Source organism: Heterodontus francisci, chromosome 15 (assembly GCF_036365525.1).
Source record: "Heterodontus francisci isolate sHetFra1 chromosome 15, sHetFra1.hap1, whole genome shotgun sequence".
NCBI classification, from domain to species: Eukaryota; Metazoa; Chordata; class Chondrichthyes; order Heterodontiformes; family Heterodontidae; genus Heterodontus; species Heterodontus francisci.
The window spans coordinates 26185986-26211689 of NC_090385.1; the positions used below are offsets into that span (position 1 = coordinate 26185986).

General features: G+C 40.4%; 1 protein-coding gene across 6 annotated transcripts in view; it reads right to left on the reverse strand.

Annotated features, from left to right (window-relative positions):
- The window catches only part of atrx (ATRX chromatin remodeler), a 257156-nt gene that overhangs the window by 125343 nt on the left and 106109 nt on the right, over positions 1-25704 (reverse strand). For 5 of the 6 annotated variants that reach the window (XM_068047283.1, XM_068047282.1, XM_068047280.1 and 2 more), the window contains 9 exons: positions 24522-24710; positions 24052-24166; positions 22207-22303; positions 18152-18346; positions 17696-17764; positions 12896-13040; positions 6352-6461; positions 4325-4471; positions 953-1130 (listed from right to left, as the gene is read on the reverse strand). In XM_068047283.1, coding sequence (XP_067903384.1) covers positions 953-1130; positions 4325-4471; positions 6352-6461; positions 12896-13040; positions 17696-17764; positions 18152-18346; positions 22207-22303; positions 24052-24166; positions 24522-24710 — 1245 coding nt within the window. The remainder of the gene's footprint in view (positions 1-952; positions 1131-4324; positions 4472-6351; positions 6462-12895; positions 13041-17695; positions 17765-18151; positions 18347-22206; positions 22304-24051; positions 24167-24521; positions 24711-25704) is intronic. The other variant, XM_068047281.1, reaches the window with a different exon arrangement.

Here is a 25704-nt window from a genome sequence, read left to right on the forward strand (position 1 = left end):
CTCTCTAAGAAGCCTTGGTGCGTTGCTGCAGTGCATCTTGTAGATGGTACATACTGCTGCCACTGTGCTTCGGCGATGGAGGGAGTGAATGTTTGTGGATGGGGTACCAATCAAGCGGGCTTGAGCTTCTTGAGTGTTGTTGGAGCTGCACCCATCCAGGCAAGTGGAAAATATTCCATCACGCTCCTGACTTGTGCCTTGTAGATGGTGGACAGGCTTTGGGGAGTCAGGAGGTGAGTTACTTGTCGCAGGATTCCTAGCCTCTGACCTGCTCTAGTAGCCACAGTATTTATATGGTTACTCCAGTTCAGTTTTGGTCAATGGTAATCCCCAGGATGTTGATCGTAGGGGTTTCAGCAATCATAATGCCATTAAATGTCATGGGGAGATGGTTAGATTCTCTCTTGTGGGAGATAGTCATTGCCTAGCACTTATGTGGCACGAATGTTACTTGCCACTTAGCAGCCCAAGCGTGGATATTGTCCAGGTCTTGCTGCATTTCTACATGGACTCCTTCAGTATCTGAGTCGTCGTGAACGGTGCTGAACATTGTGCAATCATCAGCAAACATCCCCACTTCTGACCTTATAATTGAAGGATGGTCATTGATGAAGCAGCTGAAGATGGTTGGGCCTAGGACACTACCCTGAGGAACTCCTGCAGTGTTGTCCTGGATCTGATAACCATGGAACAGTAGAGATCTTAAAAATGCCAAGACAATAAAAACTAAACCAAAACTGATTCTCCATAAAAACCATACTTACCCTTGGTCTCATATCATATTTGTTCAATTTCCATTGCACAGCCGTAATATCAGCAACTTATAATATGGCATTTATTGGATACATCTTAAATAAGGTTTTGTATACTGATGTCAATAACATGATTGAAAGCAATACATTTGCAATTTTCCAAAGAGCACTGAATCCACAAAAAAAATGAAACATCTCACCAGGATTTACTAAAGTCCTCTGGAATATTTCTTTCAGTTTCCTGCTTTTCACATTCCTGCCTTGTGCAAGATTACGGTACATTTCATAACCTAGAATCATGACACCCCCATCTTCTATCCATCTTTCAAGCATGTAGGATCGCTCTTGAGGACGTTTAACTGTTGCTAATTCATTTACCTTTAGAAAAGAAAATAACACTGAACTATACTTCTGAATACACAATACAAAGGATTCAAGAGTTCAAAGTAACGAGGCATACAAAACAAATTTTCCAACGACAGTTTCTAGTAAAATAGAAAATCCTAAAGGATGTCTTTAGGAACAGTCTACCAGGAATAAATCACCAAACACATCTTCGACACTGCAGCAGTATTACACTATGACAAGTTATTATGTTAATGGTTTGTTCCATGAGCCTTCAACTTCCACTTCTAGAATCTCTGCTTTGGTGTCATCACATGATAAACTACTATAGCACATTGTTCTGTTCTGAATTGAGAGAAGACCATCTGATACAGGAATTACTGATATACCACAGTTAACAAATTGTTCAGGGCATTTCCTATACTCATAAGTAGGGAACATTAAGGCAATACAGAAGGAAATGCTTCTCAAAAAGGGTTTTTATCCACTTTGTGAAGACTGTCCCATTTATTGGCCAGAATATGGTAGAAACTTAATGTTACTCTAACAACTTCAAGTTCTTTGAAGCTCAACTTTGAGTATCTTACACAAGAACACTAAAGAATCAAAAGTAGTGAAATCCAAGGCGGCATTACATTTGTAAACAGAAACAAGTACTACAATTAAGCCAAATGAGCCAAATCTGTGCTGCAGTTCAATGTAGAAGTTACACAGTATTCACTACATAGAGGACTGGGACAATTTAATATCTATGGATGAATTCTACAAGTGACAAATGTTAAATAACTTTCCTCTTCACTCAAAGGAAATACATTAGAACGAAGAAGTCAAAGTGGTCTGAAGTAGTGTAGCTTGCACATTATCAGGAGATCTCCAATAGACACTAATTTAACTCCTAATTGGCATTTATGAGAAGATGTTAGAAGCCATTTTGCTCCTCATATTTGCAATTACATTAATAAATTTTGGAATCCATGAAATTATCTCTTTAATGCACTTTAAAAATCTGCATCTGATCTGTAATATCTGCAATGGTGACTTGATTTATAAGATTTCTGTCTATTACTTAGGACGGGGTCTGCAAGCTGCGGCTCTGGAGTCACATGCGGCTCATTAAGGACTTGCGTGGCTCACGACCTCAATTGATCAAACCCATTTTGATGGTAATTGTTTTATTTTTAAACTTTTATAACATTGCACGAAAGTATTATTTAATGACTTTGTCAAAACCTTTAAAATTCTGTGGAAATGTGCTTCTGTCCTGTTTTCCATTATTATTTGAGTAACAGCATTGCGGCTCTTTAAGATATTGCGTTTTTGTCTAAATCTAAAAAAATGGTTGTTCGGGTTTCTGACCCCTGACCTAGGACAATCAGATGCATATTTAAATACCTGTTATGTGTTCAATGAAGCCGAAAGCAATTCAACAAGTAACTTGGTAACTAACAGGTTTTCTCTGGAATATAGTTCATGGTACCAAGACTGTCCAGGAGAAAGAGAACTAATTTCTTAACGTAATATATGCGCAAATTTGTCACAATAAAAATTTACCAAAAAAATTCAGATACTAAAGCCTTTTAAATGCTGAGATAAAGGAAATCTGAAAAATACAAAAATCTAGTTAACTTGAAGGAAAATTAACTTTTGTAAAATCAGCTGTACCAAACTATAATTAATTTAGGTCTATCAAACTTTACACTACCCCCCAAAAACCATCCAAAGGTATCTTAGAAATCACTAACTCTACCCTGCTCAATGTAAAAATTCATGCAATTTCCAAAAGGCAACAGTTTTATAACCAATTCTCACAGATTAAAACTTTACATTACTAGTTAAAAGTATGAATAAGTTATGCAGAGAATGCTTCCACTTGTGGGAGAATCCAAAATCAGGGACTACAAATAAGATAATTACTAATAAATCCAGTAGAGAAGTAAGGAGAAATCTCTTTACTCAGTGGTTAGAATGCGGAACACACTACCACAGGAAGTGGCTGAGGTAAATAGGTTAGATGCTTTCAAAAGGAAACTAGAGGAGTGGCTGAGAGAAAAGGGAATAGAAAGGTATGCTGAAAGGCTGAGATGAGGCAAATGGAATGAGAGGAGACTGGTGTGGTATAAATACCAGCAAAGACTAGCTGGACCCAATGACCTGTTTCTATGCTGTATATGTAATAAGTGCCCAATAATCAATCTAATTGGCAGCTTAAAATTTCCATCACAAGTACCCTAAAATAAAATCTAGTCACCAAAACCATGAACTTGATTTGTAAAAGAAAAATATCATTTTAAAAGGATTAAAATTATCACAATAATTGCACTCCATCTTCATAGGGATGAGGAGATTGGTTGCACTAATGATCAAGTTGTGCATGCAGACTAGGAGGGAGGGAATTAATGTGGAGCTGGATTACCTGGAGAAGGCCTGGAGGGTTGAGGTGCTGAGGCGAAGCCCAGTAGGAAAGTGAGGCTGGGCAGATTAAGTGGTGGACAATTAATTGGAGGAAAGGAAGCTAGGAAAGCGCAAATAAAACAACCAAAAATTTGTTGAGAATTCATTTCCCCTAACAATCCGATTGATCCATATCAGTAAGGAATGTCATAGGCTCCTTACAGTTCCAATGTTTTAAAATACCGATTTTAGATTTATAATAATTAGAAGTACAGCATTTACTTCATATTGGCTCAGTTTGCACAATGTTGATAGCAAAAATTTCATCCTGGTTTTCAAATTACTATAACCTCGTCTCATCTAATTTAATCTCCTGCTGCCTTAAATCCCTTCCTCAGTTTTTCAGCCATCCCTCCACTTCATCAGCAGCTGGTAGCCATTGGGTCTCTACTCAGTTCTCAAATTTGCCACTTTTTTTTGGCTTTCAAAAAACGTGCTCAACAGCCTCTTCAGCTTTGCCTTCACTTCTCAATTGTGCTGTCTCCACTTCCTCTTTAGCTCCCCACAGTCCCCCATCATGTTTGAACAGGTTCGAGGGGCCTACAGCTATACCTATGTTTGATTACAAGTCAGGGGAGAGAAGATCAGGCAGGTAATGAGAGACATGGCTGCTGGTTAATAGATCAGAGGGACCAAAAGAGAATCAAGTTAAACCAGATTCTAGCAGGACTCACTACACATTTTAATCCAATGTATTGATATCCAGTCTATAAACCACGACACAAAAATTCAAAGCACTTTAAAAAAAAAAATTATCCTGACAGGGTATACAATACCTCTAAACATTCATCATCATCCAGTCCAGCCTGCCATTTTGAAAACTCATTGATCCAATTAAGAACTGTGTTAAGCGGAGAAACGATTAAAGCAGTGCTGAAGTTTAGCTTCTCAGACAACAGCATGGTGTGCAAGAAGGTCACCACCTGTAACCAAAACATGAAAAGTTGGACCTTAAAAGTTCAGTCTATTAAATTTTTTATCTATTTTCTTTTTCAAGCACTTAGCCTAAATGTACAAAAAGGCAAAGAACATAAAATACATCATAGGCTCAAGCTCACTACCCAAGCTGATAATGCTTTAAAATTATTTTTATATAACTGTGCAGAGATTAGTTCTGAAGTTATTGGTATTAAATTTCCAGGTAAAAGACAGTAAAAAGTAAAATCAAAGAGCTAGAAAGGACTAAACAGAATGTGGACTTGTGCAAATTAAACAAATTAAAGCCCATCCCACAGCAAATATAATGCAATTATATTATGAAACTGGTGCTTTGTTTGAGGGGAATACATACCAAAGTACAAATCTGCACTTATTGTTCATGATTTTTTAGTTAAAAATTTGAATAAAACTTCTCATTAAATTTCTTCTTGCGGTGCCGCAGGAAATTGAGGATTCACATAACAAAATTAAAAGTTAAAAGTCAGTTTGACTGGAAGCATTTCCGGAACCCCACTTGGGTACAGGTTAGTTCAATGAACAATTCAATTAAATGCATTCTTCTGCAGAATTCAAAGTCCTTTGCTATTAACTCAATGTTATATATTCTGGTTATATGTACACATCGCTAAAGTGCACAATTTTTCAGGTTTTGTTTGAACAGACGGATTCTTGCTTCATCAGCCCAGATTTTGTACAGACAAAAAATTCTGTTTTGTCACACTTTCAATGCAAAGTGATCACAGTTAATTGCTTCAGGCATGCCGACCCGTGGAGTTGAAAAGCCTGGGTGACAGCGCATGGCAGGATGCATTGCAACGTTTCTGGACAATTGCTTAAGTACATGTTGATACTGACATCCTAGTTTAAACGTACATTTCAGAATGTAGAAATCAACAAAAAGGTTCTGTCCTGTAAACTGCAATTGATTGAACTGTTCAACTCTAATTTTATATCTGGTTAATTTTATGTACATTTTCCATCATTGACCTTCCCCTCCCCTCCACCCCCACTTTGCATGTCCAAAAGCTAACCTTATTCACAACAGATGATCGGTTCCACATAACTAATGCTGTTCTTTCCCCCTTCATCTGTTGCTCCAGTACAGCACTTCTGTCAGGAGGCAGAAAGAAAACCACCTTTTCAATAGGTGGGAACTGAAGGTTGTTCTGATTAAACTTGGCTGATTTGCCATAAACCAACAATATCTTGCCTGTACATTTTTTTTCCAGGAAAAAATAACTAACGGGGTGCTTCGGCCTCATCTCTGCTGATCTACTCAGCGTTCTTTCTTGCTGCCTCTTCACTGCTCCTCTCTTTGGCTGACTCTGGTCCCAGTGTACCTGGGGGGTGGGGGAAAGACACAGTTCTCTGGTGTCTTTAGCATATAAAAAGCAAGGAATTTTGACTGTTTACTTCATCTGAAACCAATGTGCACTGTTCTGGGCTTATATACCCCAATAACTAACGATTATGTACATCTATTCACTGAAGCAGCGCACACTGATCTTAGCATCAGACTGGCTGAATGCACAACCTGATTTAGGGCACATTTCCAGCATGCAAAAATACTAGGCATTAAGTAAGCTTAACTGAAGTCTCTTTTTGCTTACCTGCAAGGCAAGGTTCACTTGTAGGAATGTTATAACATATAAGTTTCATGTAAAAGTCAGATTGGAAAACCTTTTCAATATACCTTCGACCCACAGCCTAATTAGAAACCTGGATTGTATTAGTAATGTCATCCTTATATGAGTTTTGCACTTTCACCAGGGATTGAAAAGAAAGGACTTTTTAAAAGTTGCAAGCTTACATACAGGTATAGGCCTCCTTCTAAGTTTAAGCTTTTTGCAGGCCAGACACTCACCTGTAGTGTCTTTCCAAGTCCCATACAGTGTGCCAAAATGCACCCAGAGCCGTTCTCCTTTGTGGTCTTGCTCACTGACTCACAGCAGCAATCCCACATGAATTGCACACCTGCACAAATGAACATTTATTTTCAATTCAGAAAATCTATATATTTTGAAATGAAAACAGCAAGGATATATATTTCAATTTTGGAAAAAAACTACACTATTAGATTACTAAAGCAATTATATCTTCAATTCATATTTTTGATAGGCCAAAGACATCAGTTCATGTGCTAAATTATGGTAAGTTAATTTAAAAACATCCAGTTTTATTTCACGCAGCTTGATATATTCATTTTTAAATCTTTTTGACTACACATTCTAAAAGCTACTACATATTATAAAAATGCAGTCAAAGACAAAGATAGGCTGACTCTCCTTGGCACATATGCTGCCTTTTTCTTGATGGAAGGTGCTGCTTGCAACATTTCTTGATCCCCTGCCCTCTTGGATACAGAAGGAGGAAGAAAAGGTTTTCCTTTTCACAGCACTCTTGCACACATAAGGTATTAGGCAACACTGCAACACCTTTCACTTACGTACTCCCACCATTAAAACCAATGATCCCCTTTGCAGAGCACACAAGATCAGTGAAATGAATACGCGGCTCAAAGACTGGTGTGGGAGAAGTGCGTTTCGGTTCGTGGGGCACTGGTACCAGTACTGGGGTAAGTGGGGGCTGCACCGTTGGGACGGTCTGCACCTGAACCGTGCTGGGGCCAGTGTTCTAGAAAATCGTATAACTACAGAAGTAGAAAGGGCTTTAAACTAAGCAGGAAAAGGGGGGTAGGGGGGTGGTGAGGGATCAAGCCTGGGTAGATGTAGCAAACCAAGGGATAGAGTCAAGGCAGGAGAGTAGAATAGTAATATGGGAAATGAAGGTCAGAGAAAGGCAGGAAGGGACAGAGAAAAAAACCTAATAACACACCAACAAGTCAAGACTGGATGTTACAAAGATGACAAAAAAAAACTAAAGGCTCTGTATCTGAATGCACTTAGCATTCATAAAGTAGACAAACTGATAGCGCACAGTGAAGTAAACCAATAAGATTGGATAGCCATCGCAGAGATGTGGCTGCAGGATGGCAAAGATTGGGTCCTGAATAGATGGGATATGACATTCAAGAAGAACAGGAAGCTAGGTAAAGGGGGAGAGGCAGCAATCTTAATCAAACATGACACTGGTGCAATAGTTAAGATGACCTTGGTTCGGGTGATGATGAGGACTAGTAGGGGAAAGAACTCACGAGTGGGAGTTGTCTACAGGCCCCCGAACAGTAACCATAACGTAGGACGAAGTATACAAGAAAAAATATTGGATGCTTGTGATAAAGGGACAGCAGCGATCATAGGTGATTATAATCTACACAAACTGGAAAAATCAAATTGGCAATAGTAGCCTGGATGAGGAGTTCACAAAATGCTTTCGTTGTGGAACCAACCAGAGAGCATGTTAAGTTAGACTTGGTATTGTGTAATGTGACAGGATTAATGACCTCAGAGTAAAGGCACCTCTAGGTAGCAACGACCACAATATGACTGAATTTTACATCCAGTTTGAAAGCGAGAAGAGTGGGTCTAAGACTAGCATTTTAAACTTAAATAAGGGCAACTATGTGGGGAGCACGAAAGCTGAGCTAGCTGAAGTGAACTGGGTTACTAGGCTAGGAGATGGATCAATAGAGAAGCAGTGGCAGATATTCAAAGGGATATTGATAAAAAGAAAATTTCTAAGGCGAGGACCCACCATCCATGGTTAAGGAAAGCATCAAACTTAAGGAAAAAGCATATAATTGAGCAATGATGAGTGGAAGATCAGATGATTGGTCTGAATATAAAGAATGGTAGAGAAAACTAAAAGGTTAATCAGGAGAAAGAAATTAAAGTATGAGAGGAAGCTAGCTAGAAATGTAAAAACGTACAGCAAGAGTTTCTACAGGTATTTAAAAAGGAAAAAAGTAAAGTGAGTGTTGGTCCTCTAGAGAATGAGAATGGGGAGTTAATAATAGATAATATGGAAATGGCCGATGAATGAATATTTTGCTTCTGTCTCCACTATAGGGGATACAAAAAAACATTCCAGTAATAGTTGTAAATCAGGAGGTGGAAGGAATAAAGGAACTCGGTGAAATTACAATCACCAGGGAAGCAGTACTGACCAAACTGATGGAGCAGCGGGCTGACAAGTCCCCAGGTCCCGATGGGCTTCATCCTAGGGTCTTAAAAGAGGTGGCTAAGGAGGTAGAAGATGCGTTGGTGTTAATTTTTCAAAATTCATTAAATTCGGGAAAGGTTCCATCAGACTGGAAAGTAGCAAATATAACCCCTCTATTCAAGAAGGGTGGGAGGCAGTAAACAGGCAACTTTAGGCCAGTTAGCTTAACGTCTGTTGTGGGGAAGATGTTAGAATCGATCATTAAGGTGGTTATAGCTGGGCACTTAGAAAAATTCAAGGTAATCGGGAGTAGTCAGCATGGCTTTGTGAATGGGAGATCATGTTTAACCAATTTATTGGAGTTCTTTGAAGGAGTAACATGTGCTGTGGATAAAGGGGAACCCGTGACATGCTGTACTTGTATTTCCAGAAGGCATTTGACAAGGTGCCACATAAAAAGGTTATTCTGCAAAGTAGGAGCTCATGGTGTAGGGGGTAACATATTAGCAGAGATTGACAGATTTCTAAATACAAATGACATAAGGGGATATGAGGATAGTGTGGGGGAAAAAGGCACTGAAGTGGAAGATCAGCCATCATCATATTGAATGGCGGGGCAGGCTCAATGGGCTGAATGGCCTACTCCTGCTTCTATGTTTCTAAGATTGGCTGGCAGAAAACAGAGTATGCATAAATGGGTCCTTTTCGGAGTGGCAGGATGTGACGAGTGGAGTCCCACAGGGGTCTGTGCTGAGGCTTCAACGTTTTACAATTTATATCAATGACGCCGATGAGAGCGATGGCATGGTAGCTAAATTTGCAGATGACACAAAGATAGGTAGGAATGTATGTTGTGAAGAGGACATGAGGTTGCAGACTGATATAGATAGGTTGAGTGGGCAAAAATCTGGCAGATGGAATATAATGTGGGAAAATGTGCAGTTGTTCACTTTGGCAGGAAGAATAAAAAAAAGCAGGGTATTACTTAAATGGAGAATGACTGCAGAACTCCGAGGTGCTCAGGGATCTAGGTGTTCTAGTGCATGAGTCACTAAAAGTTAGTATGAGAGTACAGCAAGTAACAAAGGCGGCTAACGGAATGTTATCCTTTATTAAGAGAGGAATTGAAAATAAAAGTAAGGATACTTCAGTTATACAGGGCATTGGTGAGACCACATCTCAAATACTGTGTGCAATTTTGGTCTCCTTATTTAAGGAAGGAATGTACATGCATTGGAGGTGGCTCAGAGGAGGTTTACTAGATTGGTACCTGAAATGAGCAGGTTGTCTTCCTAGGAAAGGTTGGACAGACTGGGCTTGTTTTCACAAATTTAGAAGAGAGAGTGGAGACTGGATTGAAGTAGAAGATCCTGAACTGTGTTAACAAGGTGGATGTGGAAAGGATGTTTCTTCTGGTGGGGGAGTCCAGGACTAGGGGACACTGTTTTAAAATTAAGGGTCACCTTTTTAGGACAGATGAGGAGAAATTTCTTCTGAGGGCTGTGCAACTTCGGAACTCTGCCTCAGAAGGTGGTGGAGGCAGGATCGTTGAATATTTTTAAGGTGGAGTAGATAGATTCTTGTAGGCAAGGGAATCAAAGCTGATCAGGGGTAAATGGGTGCAGGGAATGAGACACAAACAGATCAGCCATGATCTTACTGAATGGCAGAGCAGCTAGAGAGGCCAAAAGGCCCACTTCTGCTCCTAATTCGTATGTTTGTATGTGTGGTGCTATCAGCCAACACACACCCACCATACTGACATCTGTGCCACACACATTATTTACATCATGCAGAATTCCTTCACAGCAATGTCTTTGCAATGCATTGTAATAGGCTGCCATTTTCCTTTCGGTTATTCCACAATGAGGTCCTGGGAAAAGTGGCACCACAGCATACATGCCAAGCAGGCTCTCCATCTTCAATATTAATCTAGCTGGTGAAACACTAATGTCAGGTGAGGACAAACAAGTGGAGGGGGTCAGGAGAAGGAGAAAGTATTAAGTCCAACAAGCAAGCTTATGCCTTGTTCCTAGTACATGGGTATGTGACTGGTATCCTACAGTGCCTTCCTGTAGCCATGAGTTGATTCAGAATAATTGCTTCATGTTCAGTATTCATCACAGGTAGTTGCCCAAGAACATGCAGCTAATTAAAGCATTATTGTTAAGTATCATGGAGCATGTGGCATCTTCACAGCCATCTACAGTGTAGCACTATAACAGCGAGGAACCATTCTTGCAACAGCATTGTCTCTCAAACATTAAGACAAACTCCAAAGTGGCCCAGGGCACTCAGTTACAAGAGTCAACCACTGTCAGATCGTAAAGACTAGGAGATTGTTTGTAATCAGCAGCGACAACATGCTTCACCACATTCAACATATCTTGGGCTGCTCCCACATAGTACAACAAATCTCCAGCTGTGGTGCAAGAGTCCAATTAGGTGCCTTTGTCCACCATCCTTCCACAATCTTCAAAAGTGCCTCGAGACCAAGCAGGCACCAACAGCTTTACTGTCAGCATACATGGATCTAAATGTTGCAGCAACTCTCAGAGGATCACCTCAGGGATCGGTGCGAGGGCCCCAGCTATTCACAATATATATTGAGGGAACTAAATGTAATATCTCCAAATTTGCAGATGACACAAAACTGGGTGGGAGGGTGAGTTGTGAGGAGGATGCAGAGAGGCTTCAGGGTGATTTGGACAAGTTAAGTAGTGGGCTAATGCATGGCAGATGCAGTATAATGTGGATAAATGTGAGGTTATCCACTTTGGTAGCAAAAACAGAAAGGCAGATTATCTGAATGACTATCAACTGAGAGAGGGGAATATGCAACAAGACCGGGTGCTCTCGTACACAAGTCGCTGAAGGTAAGCATGCAGGTCCAACAAATGGTAAAAAAGGCAAATGGTATGTTGGCCTTCATAGCGAGAGGATTCAAGTACAGGTGCAGGGATGTCTTGCTGCAATTATACAGGGCCTTGGTGAGGCCACACCTGGAATATTGTGTGCAGTTTTGGTCTCCTTTATTTGACGAAGGATGTTCTTGCTATAGAGGGAGTGCAGCGAAGGTTTACCAGACTGATTCCTGGGATGGCGGGACTGACAAATGAGGAGAGATTGAGTCAGTTAGGATTATATTCACCGGAGTTCAGAAGAGTGAGGGGGGATCTCATAGAAACCTATAAAATTCTAACAGGACTTGACAGGGTAGATGCAGGAAGGATGTTCCCGATGGTGGGGGAGTCCAGAACCAGGGGTCATAGGTTTACCCTGTATCCTTAGACTTTCAGGACTGAGATGAGGAGAAATTACTTCACCCAGAGTGGTGAACCTCTGGAATTTGCTACCACACAAAGCAGTTGAGGCCAAAACATTGTATGTTTTCAAGAAGGAGTTAGATATAGCTCTTGGGGCGAAAGGGATCAAAGGATATGGGGGGAAAGCAGGAACAGGTTAGTGAGTTGGATGATCAGCCATGATCATAACGAATGGCAGAGCAGGCTCAAAGGGCCGAATGGCCTACTCCTGCTCCTATTTTCTATGTTTCGATGATGGTCACAATTATCCTAGAAAGCTCACAGCATTTGTTACATGGCCTGTACAGTAGCACCCTGCCCAAGGGGTACAAGCAAACAAATCACTACTTCCATACCCCAATGGTGTATTCCACAGCAATTCAGGTGGTACAAAGAGTTTCCTTGTACCTGCACTCATGTGTGAAGATTATTAATTGGAGTCACGAGCCATAGATACAAAGGGTAGCCCTGATTCCCAAGAGCTAACCATTTATTCTCAGTACCAAACTATGCAGACACGAATTGTTGCAGAATAAAAGCATCACAAATGCACTCTGGACAACGGGCATTAACGTGCAACACAATATTTATGTGATTGGAAATTTCCTACACACTAATGCCTCCCTTCCTGTTTCAATATGCAGAGTGCATTGAAAGCAACTCTGTTGGCCACGTGAGGGTCTATCACAATGCCTTGCACTCTTGGCGTGTGGTAAATATTACATCGTCTCCATTTGATGAGTATTTTTTCCTGAACAGATATGTGTACCCACCCCCCCACCCCCTTTTCTGGAAAACATGGCATCAGTCATTTGTTTCATGTAAGAATGAATTTCAGACTGACCCCTGTTGTAGCCTGATAGGATCCTGTAACATAGAAATGTAATGCCATGACGCCTTTGAAAGCAACAGGAACAGCTTCAAGGTCATCTGAAACATCTGCTGACAAAATCAGTTTATGCATAAACTATGTAGATTCAAGAACTATCAACTGAGACGTTAATACATATGCTGTGCAACTTTTAAATAAACACTACTCACCATCTACTTGATGGGGTTTCAGTTTTCGCACCAAATTTCTATGAACCTGGACAATGGATTCATTAGTCTCCTTATCTTCATCAAGAACCAGTTTAGTGGTTACTGGACATTGCATTGGTGACATATCTTCCGTTACTTCAACCTGCTATAAATTTCAAAATGAAATTTGGACAATTATTAATTTTAGAGAATATATACTGATGAAGTTTGCAATTTTGTATGTCGCTCGAGGTGGGAGGAAGTTCCCTGTGAACTTGCTTGGGAATTATATGGCTCCAATCTCAAAAGCAGTAATCAAGCCTTTCATAGTTTCTTTTAATTGTACACAGGAAAGCAAATTCTGTCTCTTCCTTCCATCAGAAAAATAAACTGTAGTTTACATCCCAGACAAACCAAATGACTGCACAAAGCTTCCTAAAGCAGTGGCAAATGTTCAGATTCTTTTCTCTACTGGACTTGGCAGAGTACAATTCTTCAGCTAACACATAACACAGCAACCAAAAGGAAAATCTCACTTGCCAGTAACTGCCATACATCTTTCAGCAGTAGTTTTCAAACTGTTTACACATGAAATTTCTAGGGAGTCTTTGAGATCATGGACCCAATATTATGAATCTAAAGCAGGACAGTTATTATTGCTGTATGCAAAATACATGTTGAATGTATTCAACTGAACTCACTGTTCTATCATTCTGAATAATCATCAATAAGGCAATGAGATGCCAAAGCATCAACTTGACATTGAAAACACGGATGCAACAGTAGTATGCATTACCTCTGGCCAGCTCTCACTTGTGAGCTGCTTTACCATAGAAGTATTTTACTCTTAGACCTTGCAACCAATCAACACTGTACATTTTTTAAATTTATCAATGAGCTAATTTATTGCGAAGAGACGACATATTTTCTCGAAAGTACTCTGCATTTCTTTTGTACAGAAATATATGCCTCAGGATCATAATCTCACTTATGCCCACTTTCTCCAGTGTACAGCAACATCGAAGCATCCACATGAAAATCTATTTAGAGGCAATAGGAGCAGTATTCGGGAGAGTCACAGCTTAGGGTTGGACACTTCAAACTTTGCTGATTTAGTCATACGAACTAGGAGGAGGAGGCCACTCAGCCCCTTCAAGCCTGCTCCGCCATTTGATAAGATCATGGCTGATCTGATTGTGGCCTCAACTCCAGTTACCCGCCACCCCCGATACCCTATGCCTCCCTTGTTAGTCAAGAATTTATCTACCTCGGCTTTAAAAATATTTAATGACCCTGCCTCCACCGGTGTCTGGGGAAGAGAGTTCTAAAGACTTCAACCCTCAGAGAAAGAATTTCTCCTCAGCTCAGTCTTAAATGGGCGACCCCTTATTTTTAAACTGTGTCCCCTAGTTCTAGTCTCTCCCACAAGGGGAAGCATTCTTTCAGCATCCACCCTGTCAAGTCCCCTCAGGATCTTGTGTTTCAATATGATCACCTCTCATTCTTCTGAACTTTAATGAATACAGACCCAGCCTTTTTCTTCATAAGATAACCACCACCCCACCATTCCAGGGATCAATCAGAGAAGGCTCACTCAAACTGCCTCTTAACACATTTATATCCTTTTTTAAAAAAAATGATTAAATCTGTACACAGGATGTGGTCTCACCAATACCCTTTACAACTGTAACAAAACATCCCTAATTTTATATTCCATTCCCCTTGCAATAAATGACATTCCATTTGCCTTCCTAATCACTTGCTGTATCTGTATACCAACTTTTTGAGATTCATGTACCAGGACACCCAGATCCTTCTGTACCTCAGAGTTCTGTAATCTCTCTCCATTTAAATAATATGCTGCTTTACTGTTCTTCCTCCCAAAATGGACAAGTTCACATTTTCCCACATTATACTCCATTTACTAAATGTTTGCCCACTCACTTAACCTATCTATATCCGTTTGCAGACTCATGCCCTCTTCACAAATTACTTTCCTACCTATCTTTGAGTCATCAGCAAATTTAGCAACCATACATTCGGTCCCTTCGTCCAAGTCATTGATATAAATTGTAAATAGTTGAGGTCCCAGCACTGATCCCTGTGGCATTCCACTCGGAAAACAACCCGCTGTTTCTGGTTTGCGAACCAATCTTCTATCCATGCTAATATGTTACTCCAAATGCCATGAGCTCTTATTTTACTTAGTAACCTTTGATGTGGCACCTTATTAAATGCCTTCTGGAAACTTAAGTATAGCACATCCACAGGTTCCCCTTTATCCACGCTGTTTGGTAGTTCCTCAAAGAACTCTAATAAATTAGTCAAACATGATTTCCCTTTCATAAAACCATGTTAACTCCGCCTGATTACACTGAAATTTTCTCAGTGCCATGCTATAACCTCCTGAATAGATTCCAGCATTATCCCTATGATAGATGTTAAGCTAACTGGCCTTTAGTTTACTGCTTTTTGTCTCCCTCCTTTCTTGAGGAGTCACATCCACCATTTTCCAATCTGATGGCACCTTTCCAGAATCTAGGGAATTTTAGAAAATGAAAACCAATGCATCCACTATCTCAGAAGTCACCTCTTCCACCAGGACTTGGGGACTTGTCAGTTTTTAGTTCTAATAATGTTTTGTCAGTACCCTTTCCCTGGTGATTGTAATTGTTTTAAGTTCCTCCCTCCCTTTGACCTCCTGATTCACAATTATTTCTGGGATGTTATTTGTATCCTCTACAGTGAAGACATATGGAAGATCTGTTCAATTCATCCATCTCATTTTCCATTATTAATTCCCCAGACTCTCTAGAAAACCAAAACTCACTTTACTTACTCTTTTCCTTTTTAAATACCTGTACACAGCCTTACTATCTTTTTATGTTTCTAGCTAGCTTTCTCTTGTTCTCTAATTTCTTCCTCCTTATTAACCTTTCAGTCATTCTTTGCTGTTCTTTATATTCTAACCAATCTTCTGACCTGGCACTCATCTTTGCGGAATTATATGATTTTTCTTTCAATTTGATACTATCTTTACCTTCCTTAATTAGTCACGGATGCAGCATCCTTCCCTTAGAGAATTTCTCTCACTGGAATGTATTTATTCTGTGTATTCTCCTTAAATTCTGCCACTGCATCTCTACTGAACCATCCCTTAACCTGATTTGCCAATTTACTTTAGCCAGCTCTGCCTTCATGACCTCATAATTGCCCTTATTTAAGTTTAAAACACTAGTCTTAGATTCATCCTTCTCTCCCTCGAACGGAATGCGAAATTTGATATGATCACTGCTATCTAGCGGCGCCTTCACTATGAGATTAATTAATCCGGTCTCATTTCACAGTACCGCATCCAGTATAGCCAGTTGGCCCTAGAACGTACTGCTCCAAGAAACTGTCCTGAAAACACTATGAACTCATCAGCCAGGCTACCTTTGCCAATCTTATTCATCCAATCTATATGTAGATTAAAAATCACCCATGATTATCACCGTATCTTTCTCAAAAGCCTCCATTATTTCATCCTTTATACCCCATCCTACAGTGGGGTACTATTAGGGGGCCAAGAACTACTCCCACAAGTGACTTCTTACCTTTACTATTTCTCATCTCTACCCAAACTGATTCTACATCTTGATCTCCAGAACCAAGGTCATGTCTCTCTATCGTACCAATATCATCCTTAATTAACAGAGCTACCCTCCACCTTTTCCTAGCTTCCCGTCTTCCTAAATGTCATGTACCCTTGAGTATTCAGGTCCCAGACTTCGTCATCTTGTAGTCATGTCTCTGTAATGGCCATCAGATCATACTTACATTACCATTTACGCTGTCAATTCATCTGCTTTGTTATGAATGTTACGTGCATTCAGATACAGAGCCTTTAGTTCTTTTTACTATTTTTGTAACCTCACAGGAACCCTATTCCTGTGTTCTCTGTGCAGATTTTTTTTCTAATGGGTCAAGGGAATCTCTGAATGTATTAACATTTTCAGGAAGTCCTTCAGAGATAAGTTTAAAACACTTTCCTGTATCACTAATAACAATCTACTCTTAACTGTAGACCTGTCTGCAACTACGAAATCCAGGCTACAATTACGCACTTCGAGATTATTACAAGTTAGGCAAGTCCAACAGTGTCATTTTCCTCACCAATCAAAAGCCACTGTACACTAACAACTGGATAATGCAATTGAATTTCACTTAACTATAATCTACTGTATGTCTGAAAAGAGATATTTGATTTTGCTTCCATATAACTTCTCCCCTTTAGTTGAAAAATCCAGAACATAATACCTAGTCAGTCTGCTACTTTTTAATTACACTATCAGGATTATAATGGATTTTTAAAAAAAGTAAAATAAAATTGTTACCACCTTATCACTAGATTAACAAATTACAACGGATTTAGATCAGTCAAGAAAGATGGCTGAACCTCACTTTTCATTTTCTTCCTTCATTCTCTTCCCCTTTTCCATCAAGAAAAAACTGCTTGTGTTAATTGACTTTTTTTTTTAAAAGCAGTCTGGAACTATAATTCAACATTCTCCACGTTACAGCCACATATTTCCAACTGGCAGCAAAATTTATCCGCATATCCAATGTTCAGTAAACAACTGCTATATCAGCATCTGGTATCATTCCACAATTAGATACTACACGAAGACTGATGTTAATTATCCTTGATGCTAAATGAATCAACACTTTTACATATGACAAGGCAACCTTGCTCGGTCATAAGCTTTCAAACTATGGTCTTTTGACTCCATGGTCAGATTTATTGACCTACTAGCACATTATATTTATTGTTGTACTTACATATAAATGATTTCTGCTGGTGCTGCTTTCCTTTAGATAGCTGACACAATCTTTTGCATGCATCAATGCCTAGTGGGTCAGCCACACAGAAAAATTTGAAAACCCATTAATTATTATGCGAGATAAAGCTAGATGATGGAGTATTTGAGATTACATATCTAGTCTAAGATGTAAAAGATCGGCTCTTGCACTAAGTCTAAGCCAACCTGTGTTCCTTCAAGGGAGGATGCATCAGTACTCTGCAATAAGACCTTTTCACACACAAATTAAGGTTTACTGTAACATGAAAAAACTGAAATTGCTTTGAAATTCATAAACAAGGGAGCATAAAAAGTGTCTCACACGTCTTAATTGGCTAGCTGTAGAATTGAAGGGAGTTCAAAACATAAAGATCTTCTAAACTACATCCAAACAGATGACTGTGCGATATATATATAGAAAGAAATAATCCAATACCTCTCTCAACTTTTCTCTCTCTTTTTCTCTATCAGCAATGCGTTTTCTTCTATCTTCCTCTTCTTTCAAGGCATTTTGAGTTTCTGTTCGTAAATTGCCATCTTTCAAAATCTTCCTAATCTTCTTCCGACCTTTTCCAGGGGATTTGGAGTCATCATCATCACTATCATCACTTTCATCTTCAGAATTGCTTTGCTTAAAAAAAAAACCAGAAATGCGGCCTAGTTTGATATGTTTTAAATGAGATTATAATGTATGAAACATTCACAAGTCTCATTAACTAGATAGCAGTTCCAATAATGTGCCTAGGATAGCAAACTGTATTACTTTAAGTTATTGGAATTATCCTATATTTATACAGGGTTTCTCTCCAGTCCTTGGTAAAAGACTAGAAAATTGCATCAGATTTGGTAAACATTTAAAATTTTAAGCAAATAATACTCTTATTCTCTCAACTTCATATATTTATATTAAGAAAACCCTCAGGAGAACTGTAAAAGATCTATACTGTAACTTGCATTTATGCAATTATTTTCCTGTACTTCTGAACTGCAGGAGCTACCTATTCAACGAAAGCAAAATCATGCAGATGCGGGAAATCTGAAAGAACAGAAAATGCTGTTTGGTGGTGGCGGGGGACGATCTGTTGACTTCTGAGGCTGGTGGGGTGGAAGGTGAGGACAACCTTAAGGATCCTGCGTTTCATAAATAAAGGCAGAGTACAAAAGCAATGTGGTCAAGGTTAACTTTTATAAAACACTTGTTTGGCCTGAACTGAAATCCTGTGTCCAATTCTGGGTGCCATACTTTAGGAAGGATGTGAAGGCCTCAGAGAGGGTGCCGAAAAGGTTCACAAGGATGGTTCCAGGGATGAGGGACTTCATTCAAAAGACTGGCATCAAGGGACCCTCGCAAAACTGGAGCCAATGGGAACCAGGGGAAAAACTCTCCACTGGTTGGAATCATACCTAGCACAAAGGAAGATGGTTGTGATTGTTGGAGATCAATCATCTCAGTCCCTCGACATCACTGTAGGAGTTCCTCAGGGTAGTGTCCTAGGCTCAACCACCTCCAGCTGCTTCATCAATAACCTTCCTTCCATCATAAAGTCAGAGGTGGGGATGCTCACTGATGATTGCACAACGTTCAGCACCATTCGCGACTCCTCATACTAAGGCATTCTGCCGCCAAATGCAACAAGACTGGACATCATTCAGGCTTGGGCTGATAAGTGGCAAGTTACATTCGTGCCACACATGTGCCGTGCAATGACCATCTCCAACAAGAGAGAATCCAACGACCTTCCCAACATTCAACCACAGTACCGTCGCTGAATTCCCCACTATCATCCAGGGGGTTACTATTGACCAGAAACTGAACTGGACCAGCCATATAACTACTGTGGCTACAAGAGCAGGTCATAGGCTGGGAATTCTGTGGCGAGTAACTCACCTGGTGACTCCCCAAAGCCTGTCCACCATCTCCAAGGCACGTCAGGAGTGTGATGGAATACTCTCCACTTGCCTGGATGAGTGCAGCTCCAACAACACTCAAGAAACTCAACACCATCTAGGACAAAGCAGCCCGCGTGATCGGCACCCCATTCACAACCTTCAACATTCACCTCCCATCAACCAGCAATGCACAGTGGCAGCAGTGTGTACCATCTACAAGATGCACTGCAGCAACTCACCAAGGCTCCTTCTAAAACACCTTCTAAACCTGCAACCTCTACCACCTAGAAGGACAAGGGCAGCAAACACATGGGAACACCACCACCTGCAAGTTCCCCTCCAAGCTACACACCATGCTGACTTGGAACTATATCGCCATTCCTTCACTGTCGCTGGGCCAAAATCCTGGAACTTCCTTCCTAACAGCACTGTGGGTGTACCTACACGACATGGATTCTTCAAGAAAGTGGCTCACCACCACCTTCCCAAGGGCAATTAGGGATGAGCAATAAATGCTGGCCTAGCCAGCGACACCCACATCCCGTGAAAGAATACAAGAAAAGGACAGATTGGAGAAGCTGGGGCTGTTCTTATGAGAAGGTCGAAAGGAGATTTGATAGAGGTGTTCAAAATAATGAGGGATCTGGACAGATCAGATAAGGAGAAACGGTTCCCATTGGTGGAAGTTTCGAGAACCAGAGGACACCGATTTAAGGGGAATGGCAAAAGAGCTAAAAGCTACATAAGAAAATACTTAACGTAGCGAGTGGTTAGGATCTGAAATGCACTGCTCAAGAGTGTGGTGGAGGCAGACTGAATTGGGAATTTCAAAAGGGTATTGGATAATTATGAGAAAAAAATCTGCAAGGCTGTGGGGAAAATGTGAGGGAATGGGGCTTCCTGAGTTGCTCTTGCAGAGAGCCAGTACTGACACGACGAGTCAAATGGCCTCTTTATGTGCTGTAACCATTCCATGATTTTAAGGGGAACCATATTGTGGTGCGTGGAGGGAGGAGAAGCAGTGAGAAATGGGACAGACACAGGGTTTTGTCAACCACGGTGGAGGGGAATCCTTGTTTGAGAGAACAGGAAGACATATCAGAAGCACTGGTATGGAAGGTGACTTCGTCCACACAGATGCAAAGGAGACCTAGAAACTGGAAGAATGGTGTAGAGTAAGTGGGGTGGAAGGAAGTGCAGTCAAGGTAGCTGGGGGAGTCACTGGACTTATAGTAGATACTGGCGAACAGCCTAGCCCCAGAAATCAAGATAGAGAAGTCAAAGAAAGGAATGGGCGAGGAAGGGAAGGGACAAATCAGACATGGACCAAGTGAAAGCGAAGGACAGGTGGAAGCTGGAAGTAAAGTCGATTACATTTTTCAGTTTGGCGCAAGAACAGGAAATGGCACCAATAGTCATCAACGTACTGGAAAAAAAGTGTTGACAGGGGACCAGAGTAGGACTGGAACAACGAATGTTTCGCACATCCAATGAAAAGGCAAGCAGAGCTGGAACTCCCATAGTAAAACCTTTTATTTGGAAGAAGTGAGTGGAGGAAAAGTTGTTCAATGCAAGGTGGAGGAAGATGGTGGATGGGGACTGGTTGGGCCACTGTAGAAGGAAGAAGCAGAGGGCCCTCAGGTTGTCCTATTGGGGGATAGAGGTGCAGGATTAGTTGTCCATAGGAGACCGTTAGCGCCACGAAACTGTTAAAGTGACAGAGGGCGTCAGAAGGGTCGTAGATGTAGGACAGACTGGACAAGGAGAAAAAAATGAGATGGGAAGAAATCAGTCCTGTGATGCAAGAACAGGCTGAAATGATGGGTCTACCAGGGCAGCCCTGCTTGTGGACCTTGGAAAAGAGGTAGAAGTGGGGTTGTAGGAAGACCTGCAGAAGACATGGGGGTCAGTCACAGTCTGGGAAACAATAGTCTGATGCTCAGTGGTGGGAGGTAGGAGGTGGTGTCAAGACTGGGCATTCAGCCTCCACAAGGTAGAGGTCAGTTTGCCAAACAGCACCCCCATGCCAGCAGTTTTAATGACAATGTTAGGGTTGGTCCTGAGAGAACAGAGTTTTGCATTATCCTTGAAAAGATTTCAGTCTGTTCAATTTAGGTCTACGCAATGTCTTTTTACACTTTTATCCCCCTTGAATGGGTGTCAAGACTGCTAGGATTTTTCTAACAGCCAACTACATTCAAAAATAAGGGTTGGCTTCAATATTCCCTTTAAAATTTAGCTGTCTACAGCCAGTTTTTTTTGTTTTTCCAGTGCATTATTTTGCAAGGTATTTATCACAAGATTTGCGCGGTACCTTCCAGGCTGCTACGTGGCTGCACACCCACTCAGCTTAGCAGGAACATTGCTCCACTTGTAGATATGACCAATCAGTAATTTTTCCAAATGTGTGCTGGGTCCTCTCCAAAGGATGGTACAAAGGAAACAATAAAACTTGCAACACATGAATTGCATTATCGCGGGAAATGCGCAGATGTTTTATTTTAAATTCCAAAATCCAAAAGTGTCTGAATTAAATGGACAGCCACCAGCCCAAAACAAAATTGAACGGTTTTGTGTCACAACTAGCATCTCTGAAAATACCTTTTCACTTGATGAGTTTTCCTGAACTTTAATTCGCCTTCTTTTCTTTTTCTGTAGGTAGCTACGTTGATTTTCCTCTGCCTCTTTCTTAGATGCTCTGCACATGAATGTAAAATTACACATTTATCTCTGTTGGAACATTCCATTCAAACCTCCTTGCCTTAGAGTTACAATGGCAAAATTTTGCTTCTAAATGACATTCACACTGTAGCTTTCTCTAGTAGTAAGCATGTTCTCAGTACTATGCAAGTGCCATCTACAGTACTGCACTTCAGGAAGGTGATATTGGGTCTTGGAAGGGGTGTAGTGCGAATTCACTGGAGAACTATCAGGGTTTGATGGGCTGTGTCACGAGAACAGGTGCAATTAAATTAACTTGTATTCCCTGGAGTACAGAAGACGATCAAGATGTGATCTGAGCAAGGGTGTTTAAAATGTTAAGATTCAATAGGATAGATACAGAAAAAGTTTCCTCTGATAGGGGAAAATCAAGAAAAAAGAAAACAATTTTCAAGTTAAAGCTAGGCCATTTAGGAGGAAAATCAAAGTACTTTTTCACACAAAGGGTAGTAAAAATCTGGAACGCGCTCTCCTCTGCCATCTCCCTCACCTCAAAGGAAAAGGCTGTGGGTCCTGGCACAATCGGAGTTTTTTTAAAGACTGAGATTGATATATTGTGAGGTAAGATCAAAGGACATGGAGTTAAGGTGAGTAAATGGATTAGAGGTACAGATCAGCCATGATCTAATTGAATGGCAGGGCAGGTTCAAGAAGCTGAATGGCGTACTCCTGTTCCTATATTCCTTGGAACGAACTCTGGTGCCTGAAGTAAAGCCTGGCTACCCGACTAAACCCGACATGTGTCGGGTTTGGGTCGGGTCTATATTCAGAGTCCAGCATTCGGGCTTGGGTCGGGCTGGACAGTGCTGCCTCCGGGAACTCACGGGATCAGGCTCACCCATGATTCCCCACAACTCCATCTGCAGGAATAGCCTGCTGCCGGAACGCATGAACCGGATCACTAGTACCACCATTTGGACAAGGTAGAGCATAATAACAGGTTTGATATCATTAAATTTACTGCAATATTCATGTTGGAGCGGGTGTAAAAAAAAAATTGAAGGACTCTGGGTTGGGTTGGCCGTGGTCGGGTCAGGCTTCAATTTTATACCTGAGCATGCCTTTAGCTTAAAGAACTAATGTAGTATAGAGGTGACTCTTATTTTTTAAAAAAGTGCCAGTATCAAAACAACCACCCATGAGGCAAAACAAACATTAAAACCAGTGTAAATTAAGTCAATTGATTGCCTTCCTGTGGATTATGGAGAAGACTTTTTAATCATCCTGCCATCTTACACTTACATTTGAGCACTGGAACAAGAACACACACTTCCAGAAGCAAAGGACACTATTAGCCCTCTAGTATCTTTCTTCATTGGTGAACTTGGAAAGTGAATGTTGGAAGACTTTGTGGAGAGCTCAGAGCCAGCCTGATCCTAGCCTTCTCCGCTGAGCACTTTCCCGCAGGGGGGTTACATGATAGTGACAAGTGGAAATTTTCCCTCTCCGAGCTCAGGAACAGGGGTACCCTCCCACAGGTCTGACTGAAATCAGCTAATTCCACAAATACTAGGAATAAAACCTGAGATTTTCTGGCATGTATGGTCAGTATCACAAGATGTAATCACCCATAAAGGTATTCATAGGAATAACAAATTTACAGAAATAGGCTTTGAAACTGGTCAACACTGTACTTGGTTCTGTACAGTTCACTGATAGAACACTGACAAATATTTGCAGATGCTATACAAAATAGGTGCATTTTGCAAGTTTTAAAGAACAGACCTGGTTCTTGGGCGTTTCCGCTTATCATCGGAATCACTTTCCTCTTCTTCACTTGATTCAGATTCCTGAAAATCAGAGTCACTCTCCTGTTCAGTAGTATCTTCATTACTACTTACTGAAAATAAAATTTAAGTATTTTAAAAGGCGGTTAATATTTACTGAAGAAATACAAAGGCAATACTTAAAAAAGGAATAGACCATGTTAATATCAATTCAGATGCAATAAATCACACAAGTTAAAGCTCAATTGTTTTTCAGGGCCCGTAAGACAGCACTATAACTTGGTCTACATTTTTAGGCTGAACAAAATGTAATAAAAGATAAAAGAAAAATACTGCAGATGCTGGAAATCTGAAATAAAAACGAGAAATGCTGGAAATACTCAGCAGGTCTGGCAGCATCTGTGGAGAGAGCAGAGTTAACGCTTCAGGTCAGTGACCCTTCATCAGAATAAAAGATATCCTATGTACCTTTTCTCCTGCTTTTTCGTGTGCCTTCTTTTGTTCCATCTTTGACTTTGGATCCCTTCTTTTCATCTCCAGATTCAGCATCACTCATTGTGAGCTTATGCCTCAAAAGTCGATGTCTGTAACGTGGTTTCTTCGTCATTTCAAAGTCAGAGTCCGAATCAGAATCCGCCTCAGCTTCCTCCTCTTGATCTAGTTAAATAATTAAGGACCACTTTATTAAACATTTAAACTTTATTAGAAAGCAGCACTTTAAGTCCAAAAATATTAATTTCCATTTTAGCCTCATTTATACACCTAAAGTTTAAGTTCATTATTTCATTTATCTTCAGTTCCATTAAATGCTATTTTAGACATGCTTTAGACAGGGAACCAAAAAAAGCTTTTGTTGCCCACGTTTTCATTTTAGTCTATTTGACAATTTATGTTTCAAAAAGTATGTCAATTCTTGTTTCACTACTCAATTAAAGACAAGAAATGTTGAAATAATAAACATTTCACCAGAAAGGAAAACAAGAGGGAAGAAAGTACAAAGGAATGAGGGAAGGAAGAAGGAAAGAAAGAGGGAGTGTTAGTGTTAAATTATAAAAGTCAACCACATTGTTGTGGGCCTGGAGTCACATATAGGTCAGACTGGGTAAGGACAGCAGGTTTCTTTTCCTAAAAGGATACTAACTGACTCGTATGGAGCATAAGCATCAGCACCGACATACTTCTGTTGCGTAAAAACTACGTGAGTGAATCAGTTGGATTTATATGGTAATTTAACTGGTTTTTAACCAAGGTTTTGTTCACCCATTTTGATTTCCAATTTTTTCCCCCCAAAAAGTCAGACCAATGCCCTTAGTCCTAGAAATCTTAGTTTTAATCTGATCTTAGTCTTCACCTTTATTTCTAATTTTAAATTAATTGATGAAAACACAATTTTAGTCAAATGCGATTTAATATACCTTTGGAAGGTGAACTATTGTTTCCAGTTGAAATTATTTTTGAATATATTTTAGATAATCTGCATTGGCTCAGTGGTACCCCATTCTGGTCTCTGATTCAGAAGGTTGTGGGTTCAAACCCCACTCCAAAGACAAGCACATAATCTAGACTGATTAACTACCATATTGAAGAACTGCTGTCTTTCAGATGCGACAAACCGAGGACCCGCCTGCCCTCTCAGCTGGATATAAAAGAT